Source organism: Peromyscus maniculatus, chromosome 18, assembly GCF_049852395.1.
Source record: "Peromyscus maniculatus bairdii isolate BWxNUB_F1_BW_parent chromosome 18, HU_Pman_BW_mat_3.1, whole genome shotgun sequence".
NCBI lineage: Eukaryota > Metazoa > Chordata > Mammalia > Rodentia > Cricetidae > Peromyscus > Peromyscus maniculatus.
This window is the reverse complement of record NC_134869.1, coordinates 42,896,059-42,918,804: the sequence shown is the minus strand read 5'-3', so window position 1 is coordinate 42,918,804 and position 22,746 is coordinate 42,896,059. Positions and strand designations below refer to the sequence as shown.

Sequence of the window (22,746 nt, the reverse complement as noted above, 5' to 3'; positions counted from 1 at the left end):
TGGAGGGATGGATGGACTGGGGGAAGCTTCACAGGACAGGGAGGTGTCTCTGAGGATTTCTCTTCAGCCCTGTGACTCCAGGTGAGGGAGTCACACCCAGATTCCTATTCTCACTGACTTTATCTGGAAATCCAGGGACTGGTCTGGATCCTGCTGTGTTCTAGAAGCCCTTGTCAACAACAGGAGTGTGTGCTGCTGTCAGAGTGAGTAAGAAGGGTCAGCAAGTGAGGGGAGTGGGTTTGAACATGAATGGATGGGGCTAGGGAATTCACAGTTGAAGAGACATGTGTTCACTGGGGGAAAATGCACCTTCAGGTTCCCTTTGCTAAGGAAGTCCCAGTGTTCACTTTGTAGGATGCAGCCCACTCATTCTAGGGTTTTGAGGTCCCCTTGGCTACTCAGAACCTTGAGAAACCCTTACTCTTTTGCCCTAATGAGCATCCTAGGGAAGTCCTGACAGATGTTGGGAAGCAGGACAAGGAAGAGCAAACAAGGAGCAGGACCAGGACCAGGAAAGCCATGGACAAGGGGAAGAGGAGGAGAAGGAACAGAATTAGCAGAAGAAACAGGATTTGAATCCAAAGTGAGATTCACTAAATGAGGAGGAGAAGGAGGAGGAGCAGGACGATGATCGGGCTGTCCTAGGTGCTTCTCTGTGGCTGTGACACTGTTATGCTGGGATTTGGGACTCCAAAAGACCACCATGGAGACTGAATCCAATTTGTAAAAGCAAAGATTCTTTATTTTCAAGCTCAGAGCTTGGACTTTCTGTCTGACACAGTGGTGAACCAGAGAGCCCAGAGCCTAGGCCAGGTGGGGTTTTATCATAGCAGAGCTTGGGGTGTCGACGTTCCCAGGGTTCAAGACACCGATTGGCTGACATTTCTCAAAGGGTGCTGAACATGTTTGGAATGTCAGGTTTCTCCCCTTAGATGCAGGCTCTCCCTGGGTGGAGTCAGTTTATGGCTTCTCCTCTTCTGGGTGTTGCCTGTCAGTAAGCCTGTCACAGAAGTTGTGTCTGGGCCTCTAAGCCTGTCATGGCAGTTGTGTGGTCAAGCTGTTTTGACACACACACACACACACACACACACACACACACACACACACACACACACACACTACAGACTCAAAGAAACTTGGGAAGGAAAGGCCTTATTTGGCTTATACTTCCAGGCCACAGTCCATGACTGAACAAAGTCAAGGCAGGAACTCCATGCTGGAGTCTAGAGGAAGGAGAATGAGACAGAGACCATGCCTGACGCTTCTCACTGGTTTGCTCTCCATGTCAGGCTCAGCTTTACTTTTCACACACCTCAGGACCACATACCCAAGGGTGGCACCACCCGCTGTGGGACAGACCCTCCCACAGCCCTCACTATTAAAGGAAAAGCCCACAGACATACCTGCAGGCCAATCCGATGGAGGCGATTCCACAGTTTGCTTTCCTCTTCCCAGATGTCCTTAGCCTGTGTCGGGTTGATGAAAATATCCAGCACAATTGACCCACTGACATCATGACACACAGTGTATCAGTATTAGACTACAACCTTTCCTTTTTGTTGTCGATTCTCAGATCTCATGCTAATATCATGGTATAAAACAGTATGACTTGGATGTCTCACACTCTCAAAACATTAAAAGCCCTTAAAAGTTCAAGGTCTCTTTAAAACATACAAAGTCTAGTCACTGTGGGTTTCTGAAAAATCAAAACAATTAAATATTTTCTTGCTCCAAAAGAGAAGAACCTACCTGTACAAAAACAATGACCCTTATCAAAACGAAATTCCAGCAGCAGAGATCTCAATCTTGTAGATCAACGTCTGACATCTGGGGCTCACTCTTGATCTTCTGGCCTCCAAAGCCTCGATATCTCCAGGTCTCCAGCTCTGCCATCCTCAGTGCACACAGTTTGTCTCATGTCTGATGTCTCAGGCCTGCTCCACTCCATTTCTGCTGCCGAATTAGGTCCCCCAGGGCTGGAATCTCAACTATCCTGCCGTCTCCATACCAGCTGAGGCTGCACCTTCACCTTTGGTCTCTCCTGGTCTCACCCAGTGGTCAGCCTCAGTTGCTCTCCATGACCTCTTCAATCCCACAGCTTTCATGTCACCAATACTACTCTCATGGGAGAGATTCTCAAACACTGCCGAGTTCATCTGTGAATTTAAGATGCAGAGTTGGTCCCTGTGCACCGTGGATAGCCAGTGTGTGCTCAACCTGAGGAAATACTCCCCAGATTTTATCTCAGTGATGCTGGTCTCTAATGGATAACAGTCGATTCTTCAGCCCCAGATGACCAGCATCCATTGTCACAGTAAAGCAAAATTTTCACTTTCTATGATTCATGATAAAAATGTCAGATATACAACCTGATGGGGGAATTTCACCCCTCTGAACATCACAAATCTGGCCTTCTACTATCTGCATTGTTTACCATATCCTTTTCTTTTTAATTTTCAAATTTATTCCACTCTAATATATTGCATACTCTCCCTCCTCCCCTCCACGTCCCCATCCTCTACAGTCCCCATCCACTCCTCCTCCTCAAAAGGCAGTCCTCCCAGGGATATCAACCAAACACGACTTATCAAGGTGCCATTGACTAGACACTTCCCCTCATATTATGTTTGGACAAGTCAACCCAGTAGGAGGAAAAGGGTCCCCAAAGCAGCCAAAAGAGTCAGAGAAAGCCCATGCTTCTGCTCTTAGGAGTCCCCCAAGAAGAGCAAACTACATAATAATAACATGTATGCAGAGGGATTTTAGGTCAGACCCACGCAGACCCTCTGATTGTTGGTTCAGTCTCTGTGAGCCCCTTTAAGCCTGGGTTAGTCGATTTGGTGGGTTTTCTTGTGGTTTCCTTGGCCCCTATGGCTCTATAGTCATTTTTCCCCTTCTCGGCAGGATTCACCGAGGTTGGCCTAATGTCTGGCTCTTGGTCTCTGCCTCTGCTCCTATCAGTTTCTAAATGGAGCCTCTCTGACCATGATAAAGATAGGGTCTTGTCTTTGACTATAGCAGAGTATCATTAGGAGTCATTTCACTCACTTATTGTTATTGTTGCTGTTGGTACTATTTGGTTCTAACACAGGTCTCTGGGCTGCTGGAAAAGAAGAAGTCAAAGTATTTCTGTTCTCAGATGATATGATAGTATACATAAGAGATACTAAAAATTCTACCAGGGAACTCCTACACCTGAAAAACACCTTCACGGAAGTGGCTGGAGGGAGATTAACTTTAAAGAAGCAGACAAACAAATAAACAACAACAACAACAACAAAATATCAGTAGCCCTCATATAAACAAATGATAAATGAGTCAAGAAGAAATCAGAGAAACAACACCCTGCACAATAACTACAGATACTATAAAGTATAGCTAGACTAGCTATAACCAAGCAAGAGAAATACCTGTATGACAATAACTTGAAGCCTTTGAAGTAAGAAATTGAAGAAAATATCAGAAGTTGAAAAGATCCCCCACACTCAAGAATTGGTAGGGTCAACATAGTAAAAATGGCCATTTTACCAAGAGAAATCTACAGATTAAATGCAATCCTCCTAAAATTCCAACACAGTTCTTTCCAGACCTGTAAACAAAATAATACCCAACTTCATATGGAAAAGCAAAAAATAAATAAACCCAGGCTAGCTAAAAATAAACCTGTACAATAAAAGAAGTTTTAGAGTTATCACCATCCCTGATTTCAAACTGTACTACAGAGCTCTAATAATAAAAACAGCATGGCATTGGCATGAAAACAGACAAAATAGACGATCCAGACATAAATACACACACACACACACACACACACACACACACACACACACACACACACCTGGATTTTGATAAAGAACCCGGAAACACACAATGGAAAAAAAGACAACAACGTCCTTCTGCATCCTTCTCTTCAACCCCCAGAGAACAGCCCATTACATTTCCAGCTTTCAAGAGCCTTTCAGCTCAAACTCCAACATCCTTCCATAAACCTCACAAACAGTGATGTGTGCAGGGCCATCAGAGTGAAGTCCCACAGTGGTTGTACAAGTTTACATTCCCACCAACAGTGGAGGAGTGTTCCCTTTGCTCCACATCCTCTCCAACATTGACTGTCATTGGTGTTTTTGATCGTAGCCATTCTAACAGGTGTAAGGTGGTATCTCAGAGTCGTTTTGATTTGCATTTCTCTGATGATTAAGGATGTTAAGCATTTCTTTACATGTCTTTCAGCCATTTGTAGTTCTTGTTTTGTGAATTCTCTGTTTAGCTCTTTAGCCCATTTGGGGTCTGATTTTGACATATTTTACAAGAGGCAGTGATAGTTTTTAAGAGCTATAAGTCCTCAGGGGTCGGCTGCAGGTGGGCCTTGACAAAACGAGACAGAGCCTGTCTTTTAGGATGAAAGAGCTGGTGTAGACAGGACAGAATTTGTCAAGTGTCCGGGTGACTGTGAGGATGTGGGTTGTCGTGTGTGGATTCCCTGTGGTGGGTGAGGTGAGTCTGGGCCTTGGAGGACACTAGCTGCCTGGTGGGCTCAGTTATGTCCCTCAGAGATGATGGAGCTGTTGGTCTGATGAGACCAGCAATGAATAATCCCTATTGCTTTGGAAAGATGGAAGGCTTTTAGCAGGGCCATAATTTGGCCTGAGTTTGTCATGGGTCCTCCTTTTGTTGTTAGTAGCCTGTGCTCTTTCCAGATGGCAGCGTGGAACAAGAGGATATGAAAAGCATATTTGAGGTCTGTGTAAACATTTAGGGATTGTCCTTGTGCCAATTGGAAGGGATGAGTGAGAGCTATTAATTCAGCCTGTTGGTTAGTAGTGTTGGTGGGGGTACCTGTGCCACCACCACCCCAATATCTGACACTGGCAGAGCCTGCTTTTCAGGTCCTCTTATGTGTGCCAGGTATAGGTGGCCTGAGGCAATGTGCCCTCCTGCATGTGTGAAGGACGGGGCAGTAGTTCCTCTAGGTTTGCAATGAGAGAATGAGATGGGGAGTCGTCAGTATTGGGTTGAGGGAGAAGACTTGAGATATAGAGGGCAGAAATCTCAGGGCAGCAACATCAGGCTTCAGCTGCCAGGCCTCAGAAGAGCTGACAGCTGTGGGGTTGGAATTTGTGGGGAGGACCAGCCTATGTTGTCTAGGGAAAAGTGAGGCAATGCATTCCCCAGAGTCCTGTTGTCCAGGGTCTGAAGAAGGCCCTGGCAGCAGTCGAGGCAAAAGGCAGTTTTGCTCAGTGGCTGGCATTGGCACTCTGGAGCCAGTTCCAGGTGGAGGTTCTTCTGTGCCCATCCATCTTCTTTGGAGGAAATAAGGGTGCTGCCAGGAGCTGGCATGTCTCTGTATCATAAAAGCTTTTTAATTAAACAATTTAAATGCCATATTCTGCAGATCTCTGAGCATTTGTGGATTGTCTGTCTATTAGGTGACTGACTATCAACCTGTGTTCCCTAACAGTCTCTAATATGTTAGGAGCTTTAATAAGACTGAAAAAGGGGGCTTGTGAGTTGGTGTGACTCACCTCTGAGAAAAGGACCCTCTTGGGGGACCAGAAGCTCCATTATAGAGTATATAGCTTGTTTATCAAATATGTATTAAGCAAACCTCTGCCACCATTTATTTAAATTCTCTAGAAGCTTGGTTTTGAACACTTGGCAAAGACGTAAGTTCAAATCTCTAAGTTAGCTTTTGTTAATCTGAATGGATCTTTATAGCTTTCAATTTCTATTATCACATAGAGTATATTATGAACCAGAGTTGAATCACATATAGCTTTACATCTCTATCATCGTACAAAAAATTCATACCGTTCCAAAATATCTGAGGCTTGCTGCTTCCTTACTCCAGAAGGAGATAAAATGAACAGACAGGTCATTACGACTAAATGTATTTTTTAACCTTAGCAAACCTTAGACAAAGCAGACATCTCTATCTCTGACTCACTCTTTGTAGCAAACAGGACATTTAAAGAGAGAGAGAGTAGACAGACATAAACAGGTCTTTGGAGCAAAGAAAAAGAAAGAAAGTAGAGGATTCTTTCTTGGTTTCCCAACTGTCTGGGCCGAAGACTACTGAGGGCAAAGCTGCCGGCGAGTGAGAAAGCAGCTATGTTACGGGTGGAAGAGAGTGAATCCGGAAGCACATTTGGTACAGGCGGAAGAGAGCGGATCTGCTGCAGGGCGGAGCAGGCGGTGAGGTCGTGGCGTGAAGCGGGTACCTCTGGTGGGCCCTGTCCAGGTATGTTACTGAACACACATGCCACACACACAACAGAGTTCGTGTGGGAGGTCTATCGGGAGGGGGAGAGCAGAAGAATAAGAGTGAAAGACCACGTTGGGTGGGGACTTGGGAGAGGCAGGCAGACGAGAGGGAAGGGAAGAGATAGAGAAATGAAGAGGTATAATATAAGGGAAGGGGGATCTTCCCATTTTCCTGATTGCTCACAGTAGTCATAAAGGACCAAAGAGAGGAGCAAACGAGGACCAAGCCATTCAGAGGGTCATCACCACACTCAACGGGGTCAGATTTAGCCTCACTAAGTCATTGGAGCTCGGCGCCTGATACCAGGGCTTTTGTAGAGGCCAGAATACGAGGACGAACACTAAGGTCTAAGAGGGGTCTCATCCACAGGAAAGCATCAGGAATGGAGTCACAAAAGCCCCGTTGGTCCTAATGAAACTGCAGGATTGCAGCTCCAAGGGTGGTGGGATGGGGTCAGGTGAAGAGAGCCAGCCAAGCCTTTAAGGCTGTGGATGGAGGTTTCCGAGGTACCAGAGGAAGGTCACCTCCTCATCCCTCAGGCAGCTAAGCAGGCGTGGGTCCCTGCTCGAGGCCCCCGTGAGGAGCATACCACCACTCTTCCCTGGAGTGTGGAGTGCTGCGGGATCTGGAGCTGAGGAGGGGTGGGTCTGAATGCGAACAGGGGAAAGCACCTGAAAGATGAGACAAGCAGAGAAGCCACCAGTCCTCTCTTAATGCTCTGTCCTTCGTCCAAAAGGGCCAAGTCCCTCTCTGCCCCACCTCACTACTTCCTGTTCTATCTGTCCTCACTCCTCCATAACCTCTGTGGTTAATTTTGGCAGGGTAGTGGCTAGCTCCGCCCTCTGCCTGCGATCACGCTTTATTTGTCAGAACACGATCAAAATATCATACAACACGCCAGAGGTTGTGAGTAAGGTTTGCTGGGAAATTAAGCCAGAAACCCTGGCTCGGGGCAGTCAGGGGCAGTCATGGAGGTTGCGGCTGAGGATGGCTCTGCTCGTGTCTACTAGAATTCATGCAGCCCAAAGAAGAGCTTTTGAGGGAAAAGTCGTTTCCTCCCCCACGTCATCTGTGAGACTTAGGGATCTGAGTTCCAGGTGTCATCACCTAGAGGTCCTCAGGGGTCAGCCTTCCTCCTTGGCACCTCCTCCTCCTCCTTCCCAGGCAGCTGCTGTACCAGGAAGTCACCAGCCGGCACTGTCCTCTCTTTAGTGTCTCCTGGAGTTGTAGTGACAAGGAGAGACCTTCGTTTTCTGAGGAGAGATTCTGGCTGAGGAACCTGGGGAGGACACCTGAGCTCAGGGCAGGATCTTCACGTAATGTCCTCTGAGTCCCGGTGCAGGTTGGCAACGGCACCTACGTTCAGAAAGCCCTGGGTTCAGGGCTCTGGAGTGCCAAATGCAGAGTCACAGAGGAGCCAGGGAGTGCCTGTAGTGAGCATGTGTGAGGAAACATGCATGTATTCCCACACAAGGAAAAGTGAAGATCCTAAGAAAAAGGAGGTGTGTTAGTGAATAGACAGTGCTGTTTTCTTTGGCAGCAAGTAAGGGGATGCCAAAGGCCATTGTATACCAGCTGAGCAGACAGGTGGAAGGTAAGAGAAGTGAGGCATGAATAAATATCAAAGCAGTCAGTGGAAGAGGAACAAAGTGTGGACTCCCTGCTAGAAGCCTCTGATCCTCTGTGTCTCCTGAGTCCTCAGTGTCTACTTTTTCCTCTGTGAATAGAGGCCAGGCTCACTTTAGCACAGACTGTATGTACCTATTCTTCCAAGCCATGTGGCTCTACCTGGTGGTTCTCCTGGGCCTGTGGAACCTCCTGCGCTTGTTCAGAGAGAGGCAGGTGGTGAGCCATCTCCAAGACAAGCATGTCTTCATCACGGGCTGTGACTCGGGCTTTGGGAACCTGCTGGCCAGACAGCTGGACAGGAGAGGCATGAGGGTCCTGGCTGCATGTCTGACAGAAAATGGAGCTGAGGAGCTGAGGAGCAAGACATCAGACAGGCTGGAGACGGTGATCCTCGATGTCACCAAGACAGAGAGTATTGTGGCAGCCACTCAGTGGGTGAAGGAGCGTGTTGGCAACAGAGGTACCATTGAGATTCCTGTGTATGTCTTGGTTTGTGTCTCTGTGTGAAGGGAATTGCTGTGTAGCTCTGAAAAGATTCCCAATGGGGGTGGGTGTGGAATTGTAGAGACTACAGACTCTTCCCCTCTCCAGCATGTCAGGACTTTCTCTTCCTCCTACATTTGGTCCTTCAAGCTCTCTACTCTTGGTCAGCTGGTGTCCTGTGTCATTTCATGTCCACACTTCTGTCTGTCCTCTTCTGTCACTGTATGCAGAAAGGCTGCACTGTTGGCTGCTGAGTGCCAGGTTAGAGACAGTGAGGAGGTTGGGGCCCTGGCTGTGTGTGAAGCTGGCTGGGCATGGGTCAGATGCATCTCCACTCTCAGTACTGGACCCTGGTTTCACCTTCCACCTAGGACCCTTTATGGGGATATAAGGTCCCTGCCATGCTTAAGGGCAACACCCCACACTGGAGGAATGCCTTAGTTCAGTCAGATGTAGGAAGGGGATTCTCTCTCTCACACTCACACATCCTTCCTCTATTCTTTCTTCTCTCCTTTTCTGTCTCCCTTTCACTGTTTGTGTGGTATGAAAATAATGAATTAAGTTAAAAATGTATTGAAATCATGGTTATTGTTCTAAACACTAAAACATACAATCCACAATTAACATATGATTTACTATCCAGTGGATAAAACTAGTAACAGTTGGATCTGTACCGATTAATACATGTTCATTCTTTTCAGTTTTAAATGGTGAACAATTTTTACCACTTGAAGAAGATTTATTCAAATATAGTGTTCAGATAATTAAAATAGTTTGCCCAGTAATAAAACCCAACTAGTTTTTTACCATGCCTTGGCTTTGGATATTGGAATAATTTTATTTGGTTGTGTTCATTTGTGTTGGGTTTTGAGTTCAGGTGTTGGTATGGAGGAGTCCATGATTTGATGTTCCTCTTCCTCAGCCTGCTTTGTGCTGGGATTTCAATCATGTACCACACTCAGCTTGTTTCCTATATTTATTGTCATAAGCACTGTCTTGGGAAACTTCTGCTTAATTCAGAGTCTGCAAGCATGTTTAATTTTGGAAACAAGAAATAAAATATTTTTCCATATTTTTAACAAATTCTTTGTCTTTTTTCTGGATTGGGGGTTGTTTTTTGTTTGTTTGATTGGTTGGTTTTGGGTTTTTGTTGTTGTTGTTTCTGTTTTTTGAAACAAGGTTTGTCTTTGTGCTCATGGCTGTCCTGGAACTTGGACTGTAGACTGGGCTGTCCTTGAACTCACAGAGATCCACCTGCCTTGCCTCCTGAGTGCTGGGATTAAAGAAGTCGGCCAGCATGCCTGGAAACTTTTTTTCATAAAATATATTTCTATCATGTTTTCCCTTTCCTCAGCTGCTTCCTGATCCTCCCCATGTCCCTACCCACCCAATTTCATATTCGTTCCCCCCCCTCTGTCTCTCTTAAATAAAACAACAAGAAGAAAACCAAAATGAAAATCAACAAACAATAAGAAACCCAAAACAGACAGAAAAAAATGCAGAACAAATCAACATGAAAGATCCCTAAAAATAAATACTTGGGGTTCATTTTGTGTTAACAAGTACTTCTGGGCATGAGGCTCCAATGTCACTGCAGTGGAGAAAACTGCTGCTCCCTTTGCCAGCAGGTGTCACTTACAGATTGCTTCTTGGTTAGAGGTGGGACCTTGGGTCCACTGCCCCTTCTCAGTCCTGGGTCACGGTCTGGATCCCGAGCAGGTCTTATGTGTGCCGCCAAAACCTCTGTGAGTTTAAGTGTGCCTCATCCTGTTGTGTCTAGAAGACAGTTAATTGAAGTCTTCCATCACCTCTGGCTCTTCACTCTCCCCACATCCTCATCTTCAAAGACCCCTGAGCCTTTAGGTGAGTGCTTTAATGAAGATAACCGTTTTAGGACTGAGTGCTCCAAAGTCTGTCACTCTCTGCACATTGTCCAGTCATGTGACTCTGTGCTCATTCCCATCTATTGCAAGAGCAATGTCTTCTGATGAGTGCTGTGCAAGGCACTGGTCATGAGTGTAGTGATAATATATTAAGACACATTTTACTGTATATTCCTTGAGCAGGATAATGTTCTTAGGTTTTCCCAAGGCCCATGATCTATCTGGCCTGATGTTTCTGACTACTACGCAGAGTCAGGTATGGGCTCCACCTCATAGAGTGGCCCTCAATCTAATCAGAAAGTGCCAGTTACTCCAGGTCATTTGTGCCTCTACTGCGCAGTAGATCTTACAGGCAGATCACAGGTGTAGGTCACAGGGTTTGTAGCTGGGTGATCCTGGTGATCGCCTTTCCCTCTGGGAGTGCACAGAGTGTCTTCTGGCACCTTGATTGTGAATCAGTAGGGGTGAAGCTGTTAGTCGGACACCTGCTCAACCTCTCCCTGCTCAATGACATAAGTAACTATCATCTTCAGCAATGTGTCCTTACTATGAGCTTGTGAAGAACAATGAGTGGCCTTGGCAATAGCCTGTGATGGGGGTTGGGAGTGTGGCTCCATGGAGACCTTTTGACCAATGACTAAACGGGATGTAACCCATTACTGGCACTGCAAGTTTTACCTGGTGGCATAAGATGTCTAGGTTAGAGATGATCTCCCCATCCTACGGTGACTCCATTTAAATCCTTTCACATATGTATGTATCTTAGGAATTATCTATAGAAATAGATTTCCATAGAAATTCTCAAAACTAGATTTAAAAAAATTGGTGAAAGAATATGGGTCCCCAGAAGGATAAAACTTGCTTTTGAGCCAAGGGTACATATGACATATGGGTCAAGTTTTTTAAATCAACAAATGCCATGCTAAATCTAATCAACTACTCTCCAATGCACTCTGCACAGAAATTGACATTGGAATGTGGTGTTTAGTTGTAAGCCTTCCTGAGTGGGTACTTGGGGATCCAGGACTTAAAGACCAAAATGAATGAGAAAGGGCAGTCTGTGGCTGAGGGTCAAGAAAGGGCGCCCTTTTCTGGGGTTGGGGTGGAGCCTCAGTGCAGTTGGTGATCAGCAAGCATTGTCTCCTCCCTTTCCTGTCCCTGGGGTTTGCAAGCATCTGAGGAGAGCTGCTCAATATTGATGCTAGACCTCCCAAGACTGGCTTCATCAGAGCCAGGAACATAGCAGTTTTTTTCAAAACTCTGGCCAAACAAGGTCCTCATTTGTTTGTTTCTCAACCTAATTTCACCAGGACATTAATTTTCTCCTTTCTTTTGTTTCTTTTCTATTTTCCCCTATTACCTCTCTCACTAATCCTTCCTCATAACTGTCTTCCTTTGCTATTTGAAAGACAAAGGCAGCAGTGTGTCTTAGTCAGTATTCTATTTCCGTGGAGGGACACCAGGACCATGGCAATTCTTATAAAGGAAAGCATTTAATTGGTGATTGCTTCTAGTACAGAGGTTTAGTCCATTATCAGCATGGTGTGAGGCCTGGTGGCCCACAGGCAGACATGGTGCAGGAGAAGGAGCTGGGAGTTCCACATCCAGATCAGTTCTACATACATCATTCCCGACAGCAGGAAGAGTGAGACTCTGGTCTGGCTTTGGCTTTTGAAACCCCATAGCCCAACCACCCCCAATGACACACTTCCTCTAACAAGGCCACACCCCCTAATCCCTCTCAAGAAGTGCTATTGCCTAAATGCATGTTTTCAAATCTATGAGCCTCAGGGTCACATTTATATTCAAACCACCACAAGTGAAAGAATAAAATATCTTCAAATATGGAAATAATCAGTAAAACACAATCATAGTTTCATGGTCTCCAGATAAACATGTCTTCACAACCCATTTTTATAACTAGTAAGTGATAGTGACTGCTTCCTGCTTCCCAGGCAGAGATCTGGGCCATGAAGACCTAAAGGAGGGAGGTGTCCACTCTGTGAGCCTAGAGCCTCTGGGATGGGTCCCCAGCCCTGGTGAGGCCATGCTGGTCCTCATTGCATCTACTCTCCAGTACACACATGTCTTCTAAGTGGTCTTATCTTGTTGAATGTGCATTTCACCATAACTATACCTGTGCTGTGTGACTCTCTCTTCTTCCCACTGTCCCCAGGACTCTGGGGTCTGGTCAACAATGCTGGCATATCCATCTCCTGGGGTCCCTGTGAGTGGCTGACCAAGCAGGACTATGCAAAAGTACTGGATGTGAACCTGTTGGGCATGATCGACGTGACGCTGAACATGCTGCCCTTAGTGAGGAAGGCAAGGGGCCGTGTGGTCAACGTCTCCAGCACCATGGGCAGAGTGTCTTTCTCTGGTGGTGGTCCTTACCCCATCTCCAAGCATGGTGTTGAGGCCTTCTCGGACTCCCTCAGGTATTGGACCGGGATGTGGTTACCTGAGGGAAGCCTTGGCATTGGGTTTTATTTGATCATGGCCTTTAGAATCCCATCATGGAGAGGACACTCTGTGGTTGGGGGCTGTCTCACCTTCTCCTTATTCAATAATCCATGGGAAGCACTTTTCCATGTCTCTAGCAGGGGGCAGGACAAGACCTGAGTGTAGTTCATCTTCTCCTGCCATGAAAGACTGAGGGCACTAGGGGACGTTACTGAGGTAGAATTGAGCCTTTGAGTATTTTGAGTGAAGAATTAAGGCCCCTGAGCTCTATGATGATAAACATGTTTTTGAGTGGGGCTGAACATCTCATTCAAATTGAGAAGTAGATTTCAGGCCCCTGTAGAGTCCACAATCAACACATTCCACCAAACAGAAATGTTTTGACCTGAACTAAAGACTATGGCAACTTAGAGAGTGAGAGAGGAGACTGAGAAAAACTGTGCCCTTCCCTTGGAGTGGCCATGGCTGCGTCAGCTGTGTGGACCATGGTAGTCCTCAGATTTGTCAGGGTCCTGTAGCAGGATTGGGCTGCAGCTGAGTAAGGTTGAACATAGAAACCTGGAACATGTATGTGTCAGTGGATCCTCCCTGAAGAAAGAACAGACCAGATATGGAAGGAGGATGGTCACTGGATGGGCTGAGGTAGACTTGTGGACAGACTGAGGGCACTGGACACTATGTGTTTCATACTGTCAGCAGTAAAACACTGTAAAGGGATTGAATCAGGGGAATCATTTGAGACATGCACATCCCTGCTGGAGGGAACAGGGAGGCTGGGAATGTGAGGAAGTGGCAGGCAGGGTCTTGCTCTCTGAAGACACCTGCAGGAACAAAGAGAGAGATGTCCTGAGTGCTTCCTGGGACAGTGGGGTGGACTGAGACTTAGGAGTGAGGTGGAGGTGACTCGGGCAAGATGGTGACCCTTTGCATCTGCAGAACATGGAGAGAGGTCTTAATGGTGTCATAGAACAGAAGGCCTAGTTTTAGGCCAGTGAGCTACACACACCAAACTCTTAGTGTGACATTCCAAAGCACAGAGGCAATGCCCTCTCCAGGAGTTTCATTCCCATCTGCTGCACAACCCAGATCCACAACTGTGACCTCTCCTCACCACAGGCTCATGTTGGCATGTCACTGTACTCTTTTTGTGAGTCTTTTTACAGAAAATCATCTAACATTGTTGATGTCTGTCTGTCTTGCAGGAGGGAGCTCTCCTATTTTGGGGTGAAGGTGGCTATTATAGAGCCTGGTTCCTTCAAGACTGCTGTGAGCAATAGTGACAGGTTATCATCAAATATGAAGGTGCTGTGGGACCAGGCCAGCTCACAAGTCAAAGAGATCTATGGCGAGAACTTCCTGGCATCAAGTAAGTGAGCTGTGAGGACCCAACAGATTTTGATCCTGAATCCTTAGTCTCCTGATCATTTTGCCAGTACTAACACATTGCTCTTACTCTTCAAAGAAAGTAGACCCATTTTCTTGTTGTGGGTGTGTATATTCTCAGAAAAAGAATCTTGACAGTCAGAACATGGCTCTCCAGTTCATCAGCACCTTTCATCACCATGAAGCTGTGAGTGAGGTCAGGGACAGGAGGAGGAGGAAGAATTAGACAGCCCTTCCCATGAGCTGACTGACAAACCAGTGGTGAATGTGCACAGTTCTTCCTTGAAGCTGGGTTCTGGTCCCCCTGAGGACCTGGGACAGGATAGTGTTGGCATGGCTTCTGATGTGGGATCATGAGGTCTAGAGAAACTTTCCTCTAACTAGGTCTAGAGCAGACGGGGTGGAGGTCAACACCAGCTGAATCACTTCTCATTCTGCATAGATCTGGCAAAGCTAAAGTCATTGGACCAAAAGTGTAATGAGGACCTCTCCTGGGTGACGGACTGCATGGAGCACGCACTGACTTCCTGTCACCCTCGCACTCGGTACTCAGCTGGTTGGGATGCCAAACTCTTCTACCTCCCCATGAGCTACCTGCCCACCTTTCTTGTGGATGCCATGGTCTACTGGATCTCTGTGAAGCCTGACAAAGCTCTGTGAAGCCTACATCTGTTTCTGTAGCTGGGGGTATCTGAGTGTAGTGTGAGGGAGCAGATCCTCAGGAGAAGGAAGATTCCTGGGATCAGGACAAACTTGTCATTGGGAAGAACATCCACTGGGGCCTGACTGTCCTTCAGTCTGTATGAATACAGTGGACATAGAGCCACAGGGGAAACTACTATGTTTAAACAAAGGTCGCCATTATGGGTGAAAATACAAACTGATCTTCCATGTCTCAGGGTCATCCATATTACTTACCTTATTTTTAAGGATTTGTTTCTTATTTATCTGTATGCATGTGTGTGTGTAATCCCTGAGTGTGGGAGTATTGGTGAAATTATTAAGGCCACTCCACGTAGTTAAAAGGAAGATTTATTTAGTGGGTAACTTACAAATGAAGGGATAGGTAGGTCGCGGGGTCTGGGGAAGGTGTATCTCTGTCCAGCGGTGTTCTCTGGAGCTCTGCTCAGACAACCTCCACTGTCCAGGGTCCAAGGACAGAGAGTGAGCTGGTCCATCCTGATGCCTGAGATCCCTCGGGTCTCCAGGGTCCTCCCTTGGCCCTGCCTTGTAGGTGTGACAGTTGTCGAAGCCTCAATGGGGGTTGGAACTTCCAGATCAAAGCTGGAAATTGCTACCCACTACACAGGATTACCTGTCCGGTGCACCATGTAGCATGAGTTGGTTGAAGAAAGAAAGCACTCCAAGATGAAAATTTAAGGCCTATGTGGCAGCAGGAAGGTCTAGGCTCTCTGATGGACTAAACTCCAAACAGCTGTACTAAGACATATTTAATGATAGTTACATAAAGTATTACCCTATACCAAGATCTCTAATCTAATTTACATGTCTTACTAAAGAGAACATTACATTCCCCCATGACTTTAAACTTTTATTATGTATCATTTGCAATACACAATAATACAAGAGCCTCAGGTGTGCCTGAGGAAGTCTTGTGATCAAAGCCATGGGATGGCTGCAATGCCCCTTCAGTAAAAAATTCTACAAACATTAAAAAAAAACACTTATTTTCACAAGGGTTCTTCAAGGTTAAAGTACTTCTAGAATACAGCTGTTCATTCTAATGTCTACCCCAGATACAGTGACTCTGCTAAATTCCTACAAGCACCCATAGAGTCCATATTATTGTGTCCCCTGCAACCAGAGTTACAGGCAGTCAGGAGATGCCTAACTGTGGACTGGGAACAAAATTTGGGTCCTCTAGATGAGAAGCTAGTGGTGTATCAGCTGTCCCTCTGTCTAAACTGTTCATATTTGTAGTTAATCTTTAGGTCATTTGAATCTGGGAATCACCATGTCACACAGGTACATCATGATCTTCTGAATGTCTCCCTTTGCTACAGCACATCTGGCTTAGGTCTGAAACCCAAAGGGGCTTTGAGGGTTAGTGAGGGAATAAAGAAAAATCAGACACACAGACACATTTACAGAAAACTGGCTTACAGTTGCCTGTGTATGCTCTGATGCAGCCTCAGCTACTTCCTCTGCAACCTGCACCCTGAGCATGTTTATTGTGAATACAAAGGGGAAGGGGCTGGCTAGTCTCTGCAGAGGGACTGAAGACAAATTTTCAGACTGTAAGCATCCATGAAGCTGCAGTTGCTAGTTTTCTCCTGACTGATCTATAAACATCTTAATGTGGTTCAGAGAAAGAAAGCTTTTCCAATTCTGAACCTGACCCATAAATGGAAAGTATTTGCCATTTGCCTTGGGTCTGAGGCCTTGGTCCTTGTCATGGCGGTGCCCAGGTCAACAGTACACACTCACTCAGGACCCACTCAGGGCTTCCTCTCCTCTGAATTGCTTCAGCATCTCCAGTGCTGGGATTATGAAGGTGTGCCACAAAGCCATGCTGTTATTTTATATTTCATCGACACATACAAACACTAACATTACACGTGATAATAAAATAGCAATTCATCATAAACTCAGGGCATCAGAACAGTGAAGGAACAGGATGTCCAAGCTACAAAAGGCCAAGAGTCTCCAAATGCTCCTGTGTGGTTCATTCAGTTCAGCCCATGTTCTCCCCGGAAGGAGAGCAAGACAGTGCATGGTAAGTCATGCCTGCAATGTTAGCATTCTCCAAAGTTGAACCAGGAAGATGATTGTGAGTGGAAGACCAGCCTGACTCTAAAGCCTCCTGGATTTGCCCCCTTTGTACACCCACATAAACACAGACACACACACACAATACAATACATTTTAGAAAAATCAGTAGCATTTCTCTACTTTGTAGACTGTGAGGAACCTGATCAGGATGGTTGGACCCATCTCAGAAACTCTCTCCAGAACACAGACAAGCATGAGAGAACAAGTTTCTGTCCCTCACGCTGGGCTCCATAGGGGAAGGACCAGCACCAAGGACAGATCTATGGTCTGTAAAGAGGAGCATCATGTGCTTGAACACAGTGTAATTAGAAGGAAGTACCCACAATATGGTCCAAATCCAAGTTCCGGACCCTGGGAGGAGCCCACTTTCCTCCTCCTTCCAGATTTCTTTGTTGAGTGAAGACTGGAGTCTACTCAGGGGACCTGTGAGGGACCCTTCAGATCCCACCAGAAGCCATCTTGTTTATTCCCTTTGCTGAGAAACACACTATATATACCACAAATTCATGTCTTACTCAATCCCTGCAGGAGGATTACACTTTATAAACCCCCACATCATGTCTGCAACCCTAGATCCTCAGCCATTAGAACATAATATTCCTTCATTCCTGAGTTAAGTTATGAACAACGGCTGCATGTGGGCAGGACTGGAAAAGGCTTCCACAGTGGGCCTGTTCCCACCCTTTGCATCACTGATTCTAGACTCCATCCCTCCCCTCCCTGCATGCAGAAGAAAGAGTGGGGTGGGTGGGGATGCCTGGCCTTCACTGGAGAAGTACTTCTCACCTGGCTGAGCTACACTCCTCTGGAGTCTTGATCCCATAGATGATTCAGCTCAGATTCTGCCTCAGCACTGCAGCCCAGAGATCAGACAGCTGGAGTGTTGAGACACTCACAAGTTCAGCCCTGGAATGGGACAAGGAGACCCCTACCCAGGACACTGAAGAGGACCACTGGGCACTGTCAGTTGGTCTGTGCAGGAATCTCAGTGGACGGATGGATGGGCTGAGGGAAGCTCCACAGGACAGGGAGGTGTCTCTGAGGATTTCTCTTCAGCCCTGTGACTCCAGGTGAGGGAGTCACACCCAGACTCCTCTTCTCCCTGACTTTATCTGGAAATCCAGGGACTGGTCTGGATCCTGCTGTGTTCTAGAAGCCCTTGTCAACAACAGGAGTGTGTGCTGCTGTCAGAGTGAGTAAGAAGGGTCAGCAAGTGAGGGGAGTGGGTTTGAACATGAATGGATGGGGCTACGGAATTCACAGTTGAAGAGACATGTGTTCACTGGGGGAAAATGCACCTTCAGGTTCCCTTTGCTAAGGAAGTCCCAGTGTTCACTTTGTAGGATGCAGCCCACTCATTCTAGGGTTTTGAGGTCCCCTTGGCTACTCAGAACCTTGAGAATCCCTTACTCTTTTGCCCTAATGAGCATCCTAGGGAAGTCCTGACAGCTGTTGGGAAGCAGGACAAGGAAGAGCAAACAAGGAGCAGGACCAGGACCAGGAAAGCCATGGACAAGGGGAAGAGGAGGAGAAGGAACAGAATTAGCAGAAGCAACAGGATTTGAATCCAAAGTGAGATTCACTAAATGAGGAGGAAAAAGAGGAGGAGCAGGACGATGATCGGGCTGTCCTAGGTGCTTCTCTGTGGCTGTGACACTGTTATGCTGGGATTTGGGACTCCAAAAGACCACCATGGAGACTGAATCCAATTTGTAAAAGCAAAGAGTCTTTATTTTCAAGCTCAGAGCTTGGACTTTCTGTCTGACACAGTGGTGAACCAGAGAGCCCAGAGCCTAGGCCAGGTGGGGTTTTGTCATAGCAGAGCTTGGGGTGTCGACGTTTCCAGGGTTCAAGACACCGATTGGCTGACATTTCTCAAAGGGTGCTGAACATGTTTGGAATGTCAGGTTTCTCCCCTTAGACGCAGGCTCTCCCTGGGTGGAGTCAGTTTATGGCTTCTCCTCTTCTGGGTGTTGCCTGTCAGTAAGCCTGTCACAGAAGTTGTGTCTGGGCCTCTAAGCCTGTCTTGGCAGTTGTGTGATCAAGCTCTTTTCACACACACACACACACACACACACACACACACACACACACACACACACACACACTACAGACTAATAGAAACTTGGGAAGGAAAGGCCTTATTTGGCTTATACTTCCAGGCCACAGTCCATGACTGAACAAAATCAACGCAGGAACTCAATGCTGGAGTCTAGAGGAAGGAGAATGAGACAGAGACCATACCAGACGCTTCTCACTGGTTTGCTCTCCATGGCCAGCTCAGCTTTGCTTTTCACACACCTCAGGACCACATACTCAAGGGTGGCACCACCCGCTGTGGGACAGACCCTCCCACAGCCCTCACTATTCAAGGAAAAGTCCACAGACATACCTGCAGGCCAATCTGATGGAGGTGATTCCACAGTTAGGTTTCTTCTTCCCAGATGTCCTTAGCCTGTGTCGGGTTGATAAAAATATCCAGCACAATTGACCCACTGACATCATGACACACAGTGTATCAGTATTAGACTACAACCTTTCCTTTTTGTTGTCGATTCTCAGATCTCATGCTAATATCATGGTATAAAACAGTATGACTTGGATGTCTCACACTCTCAAAACATTAAAACCCCTTAAAAGTTCAAAGTCTCTTTAAAACATACAGTCTAGTCACTGTGGGTTTCTGAAAAATCAAAACAATTAAATATTTTCTTGCTCCAAAAGGGAAGAAACACCCTATATAAAAACAATGACACAAGCCGGGCAGTGGTGGTACAGGCCTTTAATCCCAGCACTCGGGAGGCAGAGGCAGGCGGATCTCTGTGAGTTCGACACCAGCCTGGTCTACAGAGCGATATCTAGGAAAGGCACCAAAGCTACACAGGGAAACCCTGTCTCAAAAAACCAAAAAAGAAACAAACAAACAAACAAACAAAAAACCTTGACACTTAATGAAAATGAAATTCCAGCAGTGTAGATCTCAATCTTGTAGATCAACGTCTGACATCTGGGACTCACTCATGATCTTCTGGCCTCCAAAGCCTCGACATCTCCAGGTCTCCAGCTCCGCCATCCTCAGTGCACACAGTTTGTCTCATGTCTGATGTCTCAGGCCTGCTCCACGCCATACCTGCTGCCGTCTTAGGTCCCCCAGGGCTGGAATCTCAACTATTCTGCCGTCTCCATACCAGCTGAGGCTGCACCTTCACCTGTGGTCTCTCCTGGTCTCTCCCAGTGGTCAGCCTCAGCTGCTCTCCATGACCTCTTCAATCCCACAACTTTCATGCTGCCAATACCACTATCATGGGGGAGATATTCAAACACTGCTGAGGTCATCTGTGAATGTAGGATGCAGAGTTGGTCCTCTCTGCACCATGGATAGCCAGTGTGTGCTCAACCTGAGGTGCTACTTCCCAGATTTTAACTCAGTGATGCTGGAAGAATGACGATAGAGCCTTAGGGGGCCAAGAAAACCCACAAAGTCGACTAACCTGGGCTTAAAGGGACTCACAGAGACTGAACCAACAATCAGAGGGTCTGCAAAGCTATTCCCTGGAGCAAGTTGAAGCTTTCCTTTCCATTTCAACAAATGATGCCTGAAGCCCCTAACATGGCAGTCAGGACTGAAGAGCAGATGCCGGCCGAAGCTCCTGTCCAGGAGGAGCCTGTACCAGAGGCTCCAAAAAGAAGGAAAAGGAAAACCAGAGCCTCAGAACCCAGTGGAACCCAAAAAACCTGCCGAGTCAAAAAAACAAAACAAAACTGGCAAGTCCACAAAATCAAAAGAGAAGCAAGGAAAAAAAAAATCACTGACACCTTTAAAGTGAAAAGAAAAGTGGCCCGTTTCGAAGGCGTTTCTGAAGCGGAGCTTCTGACCAAGACTCTCCCTGGTATTTTGACCTTCAATCTGGACATTGTGATCACCGGCGTTGAGCCAGGATTAATGGCTGCTTACAAAGGGCATCACTACCCTGGACCTGGAAACCATTTCTGGAAGTGTCTGTTCATGTCCGGGCTGAGTGAGGTTCAGCTGAATCACATGGATGGCCACACCTTACCCGGGAAGTATGGCATCGGATTCACCAACATGGTGGACAGGACGACTCCGGGCAGCAAGGAATTCCAGGAAGGCCGGCAAATCCTAGTGCAGAAGCTGCAGAAATACCAGCCTTGCATAGCGGTGTTTAATGGAAAATGTATTTATGAAATTTTCAGTAAAGAAGTGTATGGAGTGAAGGTTAAGAACTTGGAATTTGGGCTTCAGCCCCACAAGATCCCAGACACAGACACCCTCTGCTACGTCATGCCGTCTTCCGGTGCCAGATGCGCTCAGTTTCCTCGAGCCCAGGACAAAGTTCCTTACTACATTAAGCTGAAGGGTTTACGAGATCAGCTGAAAGGCATTGAGTGGAACACTGACGTCCAGGGGGTGCAGGACACGTTGACCTGCAGCTCGCACAAGAGGATACGAAGAAGATGGCTGTTAAGGCAGAAAAGTGTGATCCCGGCTATGAAGCAGCGTATGGCAGTGCTTATGGTGAAAACCCATGTAATAGTGAACCTCGCAGCTTTCCTTCGAATGGGCTGACAGCCGACGGTGCCGAGCTGAGAGGAGAAGCGGCCCCTGGTGACGTTCCAAATGGGCCGTGGATGACACAGTCATTTACAGACCAGATCCTGTCTTTTGATAATTGTGGGGCCCACGAACAGGAGATTAAGTAGTCTGCAGAGAAGCAGTTTCTTGTGAATCTTAACATGCCTTTTAGCTGTGGCAATGATGGATTTTATTTTCCTATGTCTAGTCAAGCTGTGTAGAGTCATGTTATTTAAAAGGTGTACTGCATTGCTGTTTACATGGACATTTTGTGTGGGTGCGTTGAAGTGCCTTGCATCAGGGATTAGGACCAGTTGAATTATTTTTTTCATGGGACTATGTAAAGCATGTAACAGCTAACTGTTGAAGCTTTCCCATAGATTTACTTGAGTAGAGAAATAACTTTAAATTATGTCACTCTGGAGAATGGGTGTGGGGGTCTTCCGAAACAGCCCGGCAATTTTCATTGAACATGGCAAATGAGTAGTAAATGTTGATGTATCCTGCACATGACAGGATGGGGTTTTCTCCATTATAATACTGAGATTTTAAATTCATGTGGAAGTCTGGACTGTTTTTACAATAAACATCAAGAATGGCAAAAAAAACCCAAAAACAAAAAACAACAAAAACGTTTAAAGATAGGTAAAATGGATGACCTAAGACATGGAAGTTCAATTTCTATTTTCATCCAAAATCAGAGTTGTAGATGTAACCAACTGTCTTATTAAATAAGAAACACAGAAACAATGTAAAAGAGAAAGCCGAGAAGTCAGAGCTCAGAGCTAAAATCTCACCCTTCTTCCTGCTGTCCCAGCTTCGCGAAAAGAGACCTACTTCCTGTCGGTTCGTTTTTTTAAAGTATGTTGTTCTGCCTTCTCATTGGTTGTAAACCCAAACACATGACTGCCTCGTCACTGTCTGAATGTACAGCCCCCTAGGTCTTAAAGGCATATGTCTCCAATGCTGACTATATCCCTGAACACACAGAGATCTTATGGGATTAAAGGCGTGTGCCACCACCGCCACACTCTTGCTATGGCTCTAATAGCTCTGACCCTGAACACACAGATATCTATGGGATTAAAGGCGTGTGCCACCACCGCCCGGCTCTTGCTATGGCTCTAATAGCTCTGACCCCCGGACAACTTTATTTATTAACATACAATCAAAATAATATTTCAGTACAATTAGATTACCACCACACAGAGTCACTGTTTATACATTATAGTTTTCCCTGTGGCTCTATGTCCACT

The 22,746-nt window shown here is 46.4% G+C and overlaps 1 protein-coding gene and 1 pseudogene across 1 annotated transcript; both read left to right on the top strand.

Annotated features, from left to right (window-relative positions):
- Positions 1 to 7,967: 7,967 nt before the first annotated feature.
- Positions 7,968 to 14,998, top strand: LOC121823731 (retinol dehydrogenase 7-like). The gene is made up of 4 exons (XM_042263392.2): positions 7,968 to 8,351; positions 12,434 to 12,695; positions 13,923 to 14,086; positions 14,546 to 14,998. Exons 1-4 carry the CDS (start codon positions 8,018 to 8,020, stop codon positions 14,761 to 14,763), a joined length of 978 nt encoding a protein of 325 aa, XP_042119326.2. The 5' UTR covers positions 7,968 to 8,017; the 3' UTR covers positions 14,764 to 14,998.
- Positions 14,999 to 19,373: 4,375 nt separating this feature from the next.
- On the top strand, positions 19,374 to 21,618 carry LOC143269308 (G/T mismatch-specific thymine DNA glycosylase pseudogene; annotated as a pseudogene).
- The last annotated feature ends 1,128 nt before the right edge of the window (positions 21,619 to 22,746 follow it).